An 11,632-nucleotide genomic window follows, 5' to 3' on the forward strand; every position below is an offset into this window, starting at 1 on the left:
CTGCGTGACCATTCGGTTAAACCTTTTTAAGTGGACAACGTTACTTTGTGAAACAAATTAACTTCCTAATTCAAAGACATCTGCCTTAACTTGTGCTAAACTGCGTGACCAAACGATTAATATTTGTTAAGAACGACACCGTATAATGTATTATTACATATTAAGTACATTCCAAGGACTATATACTTATACTGTCTTCATTATCGCCGCCGCAGATGCCAAACAAAGAGAGTTATAACATATTAGCCTCGACCTTCGATCGTAAAGTACAGGTGGTACTTCCAAAGTTTAAAACCCGCAGCTGCGTTAAGTTACGACGCTGTTCCGATATCGCAGTTCTTCCACAGTTTGCAGAGGAAAGCCATCCGGGAATGTTTGATCTCCGTGTCTCGGAAAGCAAAGAACGTTCGTCGCTGATGTTGTTTTATTGGGCGTCGTCTCCCAGCGCTCAAACAAGCACCCATGGTCCAATGCGTGATCATCTGATCGACATTTACTGCGCACACATAACTAGAAGACATGGGTGGCACAGCCTTCGTTAAAAATTGCTTTCTTATACGAATCGCCAACGGTGGGAGACAAAAACAAGAAAGGAAGCTTAAGCAAAGAACAAAAACTAGCCTCTTACACAGGGTGGTCTCGCCAAACAAACCCACAACAAGCTTTCTAACGATAAAGTTTATCGGTCAAATTCCTTCGTAATATTTCTCATAAGTAACGGCGGTTGTTTTATTACGCCTCAAGTCACACGTGTAACTTTCGGCACGCAGGCGAGTCCTGAATCTAATATATATGTATATATATATATATATATATATATACGAATAACACACATATACTGCGATCGTCTAATTTGGTAATAGCAATATAGTTATCAATATGTAGTATAGGGTGGGGAAGATGGGACACCCTTCCATTATATTAATTCCCGCAGACCGTTGTTAATGGTTCAAAACACGATCAGAATATTTGGATATTAAAGGTATCCCATCTTACCCCACAGTACCATACATAGAAGCTGACTCGAACGATTTTGAGGAATACGCTTTTATTTCTCGTGGTAAACCGTAATCGAAAGAATACGATTGCCTTTTTTTCTATTCGGTCGAATTATAACACCTACACCTATGCTTTCTATATAGCGCGCTTACCGTATACCACGCGTAAAACAACCCTATATAGTTTAACATTTTTTTAGTCATGAAACACGATTCCATTGTGACCTATAAACATGGTATGGCATGCATAATAACAACGCCTGAATCATATATCATGTAATATTGTATATACACTCAAACACACATGAAAGCCAAATCGGAAACAACGGTCATACTGGAACTATGTTTGGATATCACTGTTATGTTTGCTACGTCTCGTAAACATGTTTTGTAAATAACCTTTTTTTCCTTACTCCTGCAGTCCTGCTATACCAGACATAATGTAAACAAACCATCAACGTCTCATCTGGTGTAAAAAGGTAGTGAATTTCAAAAAATCATCCGTAAGACCTGTTGCTTTATGAAAACACTACCGTCGTCCCGACAGTTTTATAATAAAATCGTAAACTTATAATAGGATAGGGTATAGATGCGACTTGCTTTTAATCTATTTTCTCGTCACAATTATTACGCCTAAAAAACAATTTAAAAAACACGATCAGGTAATATGGGGTTTTGGTGCTAACGGTATCCCATCTTACCCTACAGTACTATATCTGACCTATTATACGAAATATGAATTAATAATACCTTATTATCCATCTCAAACTGCAATACCGTGTAACCATATCAATCAGTCAATACACGAAGGTGCGGCTACCGTAAAATACGACGTGTGCTACACTTCAGAACTCAAGACACCCGGGCTACGCTTGACAATTTTTGAATCGTTGCGGTCAAGCCTTTGCCGATGTTGAAAATACATAGGCGTTCCCGAATCTATTGAGTCGCCGGCGCTCCATCAGACCACAGCTCGCGTTATGACGGTGTTTCAGAATAAGAGCTATTTCCGTTCTCAAAAACCAGTCGCTTTTTTATTGCTGAAAGCATTTATGTAGAGTACCTGTTTTTATTAGTAAACAAAGAACATTAAAAGAATTTTAAAACCCTTTTCTCACGACTTCGATATAGACCGTTATTAATTGTTTAACACGATCAGGATACTTTGATACTACCTGTGCTAAAAAGTATCCCATCTTCCCCCGATACTATAATAAAAAGAATAAAACGGCGTCTCATCTTCTCCTACCGTAGTCATTTTTTATTGCTAAACGCGGAACAAAAATTTAACAGAATCACCTGACATACACGTGATTGAACGGCCGCATATTTGCGGTTGAATGAATTTAACTTCAATTATACACTAATCATATTCATTATTCTCACACCATATCCAAGGTTGTATTATTCGCTGATCGCGCTATCGTTGTGGTGGTTACGTATACGTAAATTGCACAACAGATTGTCCACAGTTCAACTTAAAGGGTATACATTAAATATCCATAAAGCGTGATAATCCTTTTTTTACCGGCATATTCATGTAACTGGTGATTATTTAAGTAAAACCGGTCCATTCCTTTCAAACGAGGGTTTGGCCAATTTTACACAGGAAATAGCTTCTTAACGAACGTTTTTTCACAGACAATTTCTATAGAGTACTGTGGGGATACCGTTACCACCTAAATCCATAGCGAACTTGAATACGTTCCCTACGCATAAATTCCATATTTCTTGACCGTGTTTTCCAACAATTAACAGCGGGCTTTAGGAGTCGTGAAGATACGGGTATATAATTTTTGTTTGTTTACCACCAAATAGAACTTGAAAACCAAATGAAAACATGTTCAGAACCACTATGTCGTAACCTGTAAGTAACATTTCGTATCCAAGTTGATATTTCTTGACAGTTAAAACAAAAAGGCTACATTGTTATATGTTATAGTTTAATACGTAACAATATGTGTTTGTTTAACGTAAATAAAACTATTTCATGTGTGACGTATTACTGAGAGTTCACTGTGTCGTATATATTGGTATACGAAGATACTCGTATACAATATGAATCATATGAGTTTAGTTGTAGGTGATGATCAGTTGTTGTTGTTGTTATATGAATGTACCATCTATATTGTGCACATATGTTCTATGGTGTTTCATATCCACAGTTGTTATTACGTTTTTTATAGTATATACGCTATATTGTATTCGGTAAATGCAATGTATATATTGTAAACGCTGAGGTGTGTATGCTCTTTGGTAGGGTGGAGGAAGATGGGACACCTTTAACACATATTATCCCAATATCCTGATCGCGTTTCAAACAATTAACAACGGTCTATAGGAGCCGTAGGGATGTGATTTTATAATTCTTTGAATGTTCTTTGTTTCCTACCAAATTGGACGAGAAAATAGAATGAAAAGGTGTTCCATCCTATACTGTATTCGCTATACAATGTTTATTCGGTAATGACGTTACGGCTACCTTGTCATTACACAGGACTGCTTAACTTATAAGTGATGTTTGTATTTTGTATGCTTGCCCACTCTATCAAATCGACTGTTCATTGTATATAAGTACACCAGTGGAGTAATGCCAATCCTGGCCCAAACCCTAAGATCCATGGCATGCCACGTTGTTGGATCTTGTCTATATAGAATAGAATTACACCAGTTCCAAAATCCCAGTTTTTTTTGTTAATAAACCTCCAGTGATTGCTACTTGCATTTTTTAAGTATATATAAACACAACGAATTTCATAATTTTATTTTATTTTTTTGCATAACTTTCGACTATGAGAAGCATTTCAAATAGAATTTATTTGTTTCAAATATAATATGCGCTCATGTTTCAAGTGTTTAACTCGAAACGTGCGATAAAACACGAACAAATGCAACCTTAAAACGCATGTTATCATGCTCGCTAGACGGAGCTAGAGAACAACAATCTAAATACGCAGATCACGAAACGGATACCCAAACATTTGAAAATCTCCCACGTACGTTTCGTACAACTTAAACATTTTATCGGGACTTAGGTCTCTGTAGTATTGGTTAACCGAATCCACGTTGATCACGCTGCTTCCTGTATTATTATACCCCTTTGGGAGTTGAACATGTTTCGGAGCCTTCAGCAACATCAGCATGTACCTTTGAATAGAAAGTGAACGTTGCTTTTTTACCCATACTGGCTAAAATAGTAAAAAAAAAACTTTTTTTAATATTTTTTTTAATAAAACTGTTTTAAATATTGTAATAAAATCTATTCTATACCACTCATAAAACAATTAGCAGGGTGTGGGAATATGGAACACCTCTTCAATCAATTTTCTCGTACCGCATTTGGTAGTAAAGAAGGAATATTTAAAAAGTAACCGTATCCTCGACTACCATAGACCGTTGTTAATTGTTTAAAACACGATCAGGATGTTTGGATATTATGTGCTAAAGGTGTCCCATCTTCCCCCACCCCCATATATTACATTCAGATTATAACTTATACAAAATGGCCGCCCTCCGCACCTTGAATCTTCCTCAATAGTTTCCATATGTGCTATGACGTCATAATGGATAGTGCACATACTGCATACCCGGTTATAATTTGACCAATGGTTTTCTATGACCGAAAATTTGTCGCTGTTGTTCCCATCAATAAGGTAATCCACGAATTCTTCGAATGTAGCTTCCTTTCGCTTGGCTGTGTCAAATCAAACGTTTACTTGTCGGTTGTTATAAAATAAGAGCAAACAACTTGTTTTATGAAGCTGTTATTCGGATTTTCTGGGGAAAGTCAAAACAAAAGTAATACAGTTTATCGTGTTTTTTTGTACGGTCGCAGGGCTACGGTTATAAAATTCTGTAAAAAACATATGTTGATGTTCTGAAAGCGTGTCCCACTTTACCCCATCCTACTATATAATGATATGGTTTTAATTTACAGAACAACAAAAGCTGTACAGTTTACGATATACGCGCTCACTTTTATCAGAAGTATAATTGCTCCCGTATTTCTGTCTGATCGCGTAAGAGATTTTATAATATTGTGGTTTTTCCAAGTTGTCCTGTTTCGCTATCTTGTTTCTATAAGCTGATACCAAGCGTTCGTATGGGTCTCTCACGACCACGAACTTCATGTAGTCTTTAATAGCAGGTGGTACACCAACGTTTAGCGTGAGATATTTCTTGGCCACGATTCCGTGTAGGCGGTCATGATCGATCTGAGATAAATAATGTAGCCATTATTAATGTCAAAATATATAAGTTAGGTCTTTATATAAGTTAAAGGACTTGTATTAAAATTTAAAGCGTTTTTATACATGCTCTGTATTGAATAGACTGTGAGATTTTCTTTTATACACAGCAGTGCGGCATAAAACCCTAAGACTCATAATTGCCCTGTTCAGTATGCGTTTTTAAGTGCTAGAAACTGTGCACAAACCAATAGCGTAGTAGGGCAGGTTAAAGATGGGATACCTTTAGCACATATGATATCCAAATATCCTGATGTGTTTTAAACAATTAACAACGGTCTATGAAATTCAATTAGGAAAAAAAAGAATAAAAATGTGTCCCATCTCCCCCCACCCTACTATATACGGAATATACCCCACCCTCACTGTATCTTACCGCGTCCAACTCTTTCTGCGACTTTGCGTATCCGTTCAACAACATAATCACTTTCTTCCAGTTAGTACACCCGGTCTTAGGAATAAAGCAATAAGCAAACTTGTATTTCTTCGCTAAAACGAACTTGACTGGTTTAGCTGGTTCGGTATCTAAACCTAGGAAATTAGGTACTTGTTAGCACTACTATAAGTGCACTTTTTTTAGTTACATGTTATAGTAGAGTGGGGTAAAATGGGATATTTTTTCCTTGACCATTTGGTATAGTAAACCACGAATATTTACAGAATTATATAAACGTAGCCATGCGACTCTAAAACAGCGTTGTAAATTGTTTAAAACATGATCAAAAAAAAAGGAATACAGGCGCTAACGGTTTCCCATCTTACCCCACAGTACTATATGTTTTACCCACCCATCTTTTTGCATTTCGCTTGCAACAGTTCCCGTCTATCCCGCATTCGTTGTGCCATCATCTCCATGAACCATTTTTCTGATTCGCCGACCACTAAAGTTTCCACGCGAGTTTTCGGGTGGCTGTTGGTGCTTGCCTTGTTAACCTTTATAACCCCACCTCTACTTTCCCGATAAAACTTGCTAAGTAGCTTTTGGTTCATCAGCAGAATAGAGATTACAACAAGGCAACAAATGATGCCAACGTGGTTTAGGACACGAGTGCGGAAAACAGGAGCGCCTGACGCCATTTTAAAACTTCGGATTTTTGCTTGTTGCTGTACACGAAGTGGTCTTCTTTCTATACTGCATAAACTGTACGAATGCGTTAGGTTGCGACGCGCTCTATGTTTCAGATCTCACGTGTGTAAAGTTATCAAAGAAAAGCCGGAAATTAGGTCGGATATGCAACGTACATGGTTCTCAAACAAAATAATTGACCCGCGGTTGCGAAATATTGTATCTGCTATTGAATATATTACCGTGACCTATTTTAACTAAAAAATTATACGCAATGTTCCTGTGAAAATACGTCAAAAGTATATTTTGAGCTAGAAACTTGCGGGAAATATTTGCATTTTTAACATTACCATTTTGTTGAGGTATTTGAGTTATTATGGTGTAGGTATATAACGTCCACGTTTTCACTTCAAACTAATTGTAAATATGCTGTAAGCGTGTACGCATGTTTTACCAACTGTTGTTTATCGCTATAACTTGTTCTTTTGCTTTAAATATGTTTTAATCTTCGCTATCGTAATCGAAGAGAAAATGAAAGTTATTATTATATTATAACTGTTGACGTGATCGTGTTTTAAACAAGTAGCAAAACTTTATGAGAGCCGTGAGAATACGGCTGTATAATTCATTGATGTTCTTTGTTTACATGTTATCCCAAATGGGAAGACAAAATATAATGAAACAGAGTCCCATCTTTCCCCACCCATGGCCTACTAAAGATATCTTTATAGTACATGCGCCAATGCACTATATCTTCTCACCGTCGTATTTATTGCGAGTTCGGCAACAAACCGATTCACACGCTGTTGTTATCTTAGCACTTGGTCACTCTTATTCATTCACCGGATTTGTCACTCTCTGTTCTTGTCGAGTTTATTTAAAACACGCGTCTTATCGCAACTCACAACGCTGATCCGTAATCGAGACACTTTGCGGGTTCAGATTACGACGAAGGATAGCGCGGGCGCCGATAGTGACATCACAAACGGACGTAATTGACTTGCGTCTGGCCCCGTAAAAAATGTGGGAAATTTTTATACGCACTGGGTCAGCGGTCGGTTTGTTGTAGGGTGGGGAAGACGGGACACTTTTAGCAATCTTATGATCGTGTATTTACCAATTAACAACGGTCCATGGGAGTTGTGAGGTTTTATAATTCTTTGAATGTTCTTTGTTTACTACCAAATGTAATGAGAAAATAGAACTGAAACATGGACCATATTATTTTGACCTACTATGCACAGTTATTTAAAATCGGATTTGTTTATTTTGTATTTGATTTTATAATCTGACCTGGATTCGTACCCTGACTTTTCACGTTAAAAAATTGTTGTACTTTATTTATTTTTTTGATCTGTTTTCGTATAGTTTTGCAAAAAAAGATGTTTTCTTGTAGTTGTTCTCAAGCGTGGGATTTAAATCGCGTAAAGTTTATTTACACAGAAGTTTCGACTTCTCTGGGAGCCTGGCGTTCTGGCGTTTTCGCCAAGTTTTATGTCCTTCACTGTGGCATTGTCTCGTGGAGGAGTGGTACCCATGGTTGGTTACTCACCTGCCTACAAGACTGCTCAACTGGAGACGCAACCCTCCTCCAGCTGGCGTGGAGTGGGAAAAATGAGAGAACGGAAAGAGAGAAGCGCGCCACTTATGTTGTACAAACAGCTGGCCGAAGCCTGACACCTGACGACGGCGGCTGTGTAACGATTTTCTAACTACGAGTGCCCTCATGCCGCTGAAATAGTATTTCCAATGCGGCAGACGGCAACACTAGGGGCAGTGCCATTGGCTAATCAAATTGTGTACGGTAATTGGTCCTAACGCAGAAGTGCCAGGCACTTCCTTAATGTATGAACAGCCGCCTGGGCTAATGACTTCAAACGTAATTGGAAACTGGAAACTTTGCACAAACACAGACGCGACGAGTTACGAATGCCTGAAGCATACACACAAACGCATCAAACTTTGTATTATAAAAGCTAAATGCAGCCGCAGTTAATGCATCTTGGCGATCTGATGTATTTATAACGAGTATATGAGGTAAGTAAGAGTAATTAAGCAAACAAGTTAGCAATATATGTATGCATTTCTGGTTAGACTAGAGCAAGATCAATATAGTGAACGTTTATATAACCTAAAGTTTAATTAAATTGTTTCGCGTTCGTTGTCACCTAAACTACAAATACGCGTTGCGTTCGGTTGCGTCTTCGTATTTATTATAGAACCTAAATACCATGTTGCATAACAATATTGTATAGTAGGGTGGAGAAAGATGGGACTTTTTTTCATGCTATTTTCTTGTCCCATTTAGTAGTAAATAAAAAAATCAAAGAACTATAAAACCGTATTCTCACGACTCCCCATAGACCGTTAACTGTTAAAAACACGATCAGAATATTTGGAATTTTTTTGCTAAAGGTGTCCCGTCTTCCCCCACTCTACTGTAAATAAAACCGTTCGTAATATCGTTAGGCAGGTGTGGTTATAATAAGAATGTTAAAGTGGTTATTTAAATTAAGCAACTTTACAAGTTATAATCCATAGAGTAATATGACGTTGGTCATTATCAATCCATTAGTGAGTCCGCTAACATGGCAATGACGTCACGGCTTAAAACCACGTGGTTGCAGTCGTAAACAAAGTGAATGAAAAGTGCTCCCGGTTATTTTTACTTTAACTGCGTTAGGTAAAAGTTATCGCATAACTTGATAATAATTAGCGATATTTTAATTTAAGAGATTTTTATAAAAAATATTCAGACTGAAAACGTTTTTTATAGAGTTAGTGTTTTGTATATTTTTATTAAATTCAAATGCTATAATCACGTATTGCGGTATTGATTACATTAAATTAAATTTTCGTATACCGTATCGCTATTATGGATTTATGTTTCTTAAATTGCAAAATCCGTTGCCGTTTTTTCTTATCTTTTTTTCCGGTTAAATTGTCCGGACAACACTGAAAAGTTTGTGCTTATTTTGTCTCGGCTGCAGAGACTTGGTGGCGCCGGCGCACCTGAGAAAAGCGAGTGAGTTTTGTGTCGGTTGTTCGCGGTTCGGAGCTAAGATTCACCTTATCAGTGGTGGCTGTGTGTTCAGTGTTCGATGAAGCGTCGAACTCTCGGTCAAAATCACTGTTGGTTTAAAAGGAAGGTGTTTAATCTGAGCTTCTTCCAGGACGGCAGCAACCGCTTTATTGCGCCCGTTTCGGTTTCAAATTAACTCAGACGTTGATGGCATAGAGTCAAAGTTAATTAGTCTGCGGTGAAAACCTGAAGCTTGAACTAGTGTTTAAAGTATATAGTACTGTGAGGTAAGATGGGACACCTTTAGCACATGATATCCAAATATCTTAATCGTGTTTTTAACAATTTACAACGGTCGACGAGAAAATAGAATAAAACGCGTCCCATCCGCTCCCACTCTACTATGCTATGGTTGTACTATACGCAAGGTTAATGAAACATATGTTAAATTAACAACGCAGATTAGAGCAGTCGCCGTGATACGTATGGTGTTGACTTGTGCTCTATATACAGCAGGTCCGGGATAATTCCCCTTTACTTTTAGGTCTTATCTGATTTTAATTAGCAGTTCGGTCTTGAGAGTCGAGGGTGGCTATAACGCTTTTAGTCAATTTTTCTGTTTTGTTTAAAACTTCGCATACGGAATAACTGTTAAACTCTGCGTTGCTTTTAAACTCTTTTAAACTTTTAAACTCTGTTTTAAACTTTTAAACTCTGTTAAACTCTGCTATGCTTTTATATTAAGAACAATAATTATTCTGCAAGCTGTAGAATGAATATTTTAGGACCAAACATATAAACGAGAATATAGATTTTTTTCTTATGTGTTACCTTTAAATATGAGGCGGTATTAAAGTTTCTTACATAATTGTATTTCGTTTCGTACAATTTTATTACTTCTATGGGGTAAATAATTGTTTGGAAACACTGTTAAAATTGACCGGCATCACTGCGCAAGTAAAAGTGTATCTTATGCACCTGAAACGTGTGAGATAAGACCAGGGATTCGTAACCTAGACCCAGTGGCGCCCTGCTCAACTCTCTCTGTATTGTCGGCATCTCCGTCGGTTCCGAGCGGTCTCGCCGGTCGCGGCTCCGGTGTCAGGTAACGCAAATTGTCCGATGGTTACAAAGCGATTATGTTTATGGCTCAATCGCGTAAATAAATAGCGTTATTTCCTCCGGACATAAAAGAACGCATTTAATGGATCGACCGTTTAACGACAACGCATGTTGTCAGCTTTCGCTTATCTATCATTAGAAATATAAGTTTGAAGCAAAATGGCGAATCGTTTATTTGTATTAGACAGGTGTGCGAATAAAAATTGGAAAAATGGTTGAATATAATACAAGGCTGTTTTGTGCACGATATTTGATATGTAAAAATCTCGTAGTATAATATGGATATTTGTGTATATTACAGTTTTATGAATATTAAGTAATGAATCGATGTGTGAATAAAACTTGGTCTGTTCGTTTACGTGGAGAAACGGTGGATTACAAATCAGTTGTTCCTGCTGATACGAATCAAATGTGTGTAAAGTACGATGCTCATCTGAATGGTGATCATACATCATCTCAAGATCGATTGAGCTCCCCTCCTCCCGACAGCGGTATACATGATGCAGATGATGATTGTGAAGAGCTAAAGGAGCTTTACGGAAGACTTCGGATGTTGGTTCCCTACCTCACGAAACCTGGGGAGCACCCGGAGGACCAAGATGATGCTGTTCTTCTGATCCAAAGAGCGACCGAGTACATCCGGTTTCTAAGATCAGCTGCAGGACTGCCGGAGATTAGAAAACAAAATGAGCAACTTCTGCAAGCTAAAACTGAACCTTCTCAAAATATACGGAATTTATTGAACAAGACAGTTTACCACTGATATAGTTGCGCAACCAAATAGTTGAAAGTATCACCCACAAATATTGTAAGGGGTCACGTGTTCACGCATTCCGTTTTCTGCGTAAAGCTCTAAAAGCGTTCGTGAAGCCAATGTTTTATGACAAACGATTTCTCGCAAAGCGGCACAGCCGATTTTGTTGGCTTCGCCTTGATCATAGCTTATAATGGAGTGGGGTAAAACGAGACATGATTGTCCTCTTGTTTCTCGCCCCATTTGGTTGTAAACAATGAGATTTAGATGGCAACGGTTATCTCATTTTACCCCACAGTACTTTATACATTTCCATAATTACACATTTGTATACCAGCGTTAAATAGTAGTAGAAAATTATCCGACGTCATTCCATCGTTCGTAGACAAACTACTCTTACACATACCTACTATAGCAGGCTGG

The 11,632-nt window shown here is 37.7% G+C and overlaps 2 protein-coding genes across 2 annotated transcripts in view; one reads left to right on the forward strand and one right to left on the reverse strand.

The window, feature by feature from the left end:
* Nucleotides 1–11,632, forward strand: part of LOC149734314 (monocarboxylate transporter 12-like) — a 29,920-nt gene that overhangs the window by 1,781 nt on the left and 16,507 nt on the right. The gene's annotated exons all lie outside the window — the stretch shown is intronic.
* LOC149734315 (carbohydrate sulfotransferase 9-like) lies at nt 3,797–6,442 on the reverse strand. The gene is made up of 5 exons (XM_089880592.1): nt 6,034–6,442; nt 5,622–5,776; nt 4,975–5,212; nt 4,518–4,692; nt 3,797–4,145 (listed from the first exon to the last, which is right to left on the reverse strand). Exons 1-5 carry the CDS (start codon nt 6,320–6,322, stop codon nt 3,944–3,946), a joined length of 1,059 nt encoding a protein of 352 aa, XP_089736718.1. The 5' UTR covers nt 6,323–6,442; the 3' UTR covers nt 3,797–3,943.

Source organism: Ciona robusta, chromosome 7 (genome assembly GCF_009617815.1).
Source record: "Ciona robusta chromosome 7, ASM961781v2".
In the NCBI taxonomy this organism is placed as follows: domain Eukaryota; kingdom Metazoa; phylum Chordata; class Ascidiacea; order Phlebobranchia; family Cionidae; genus Ciona; species Ciona robusta.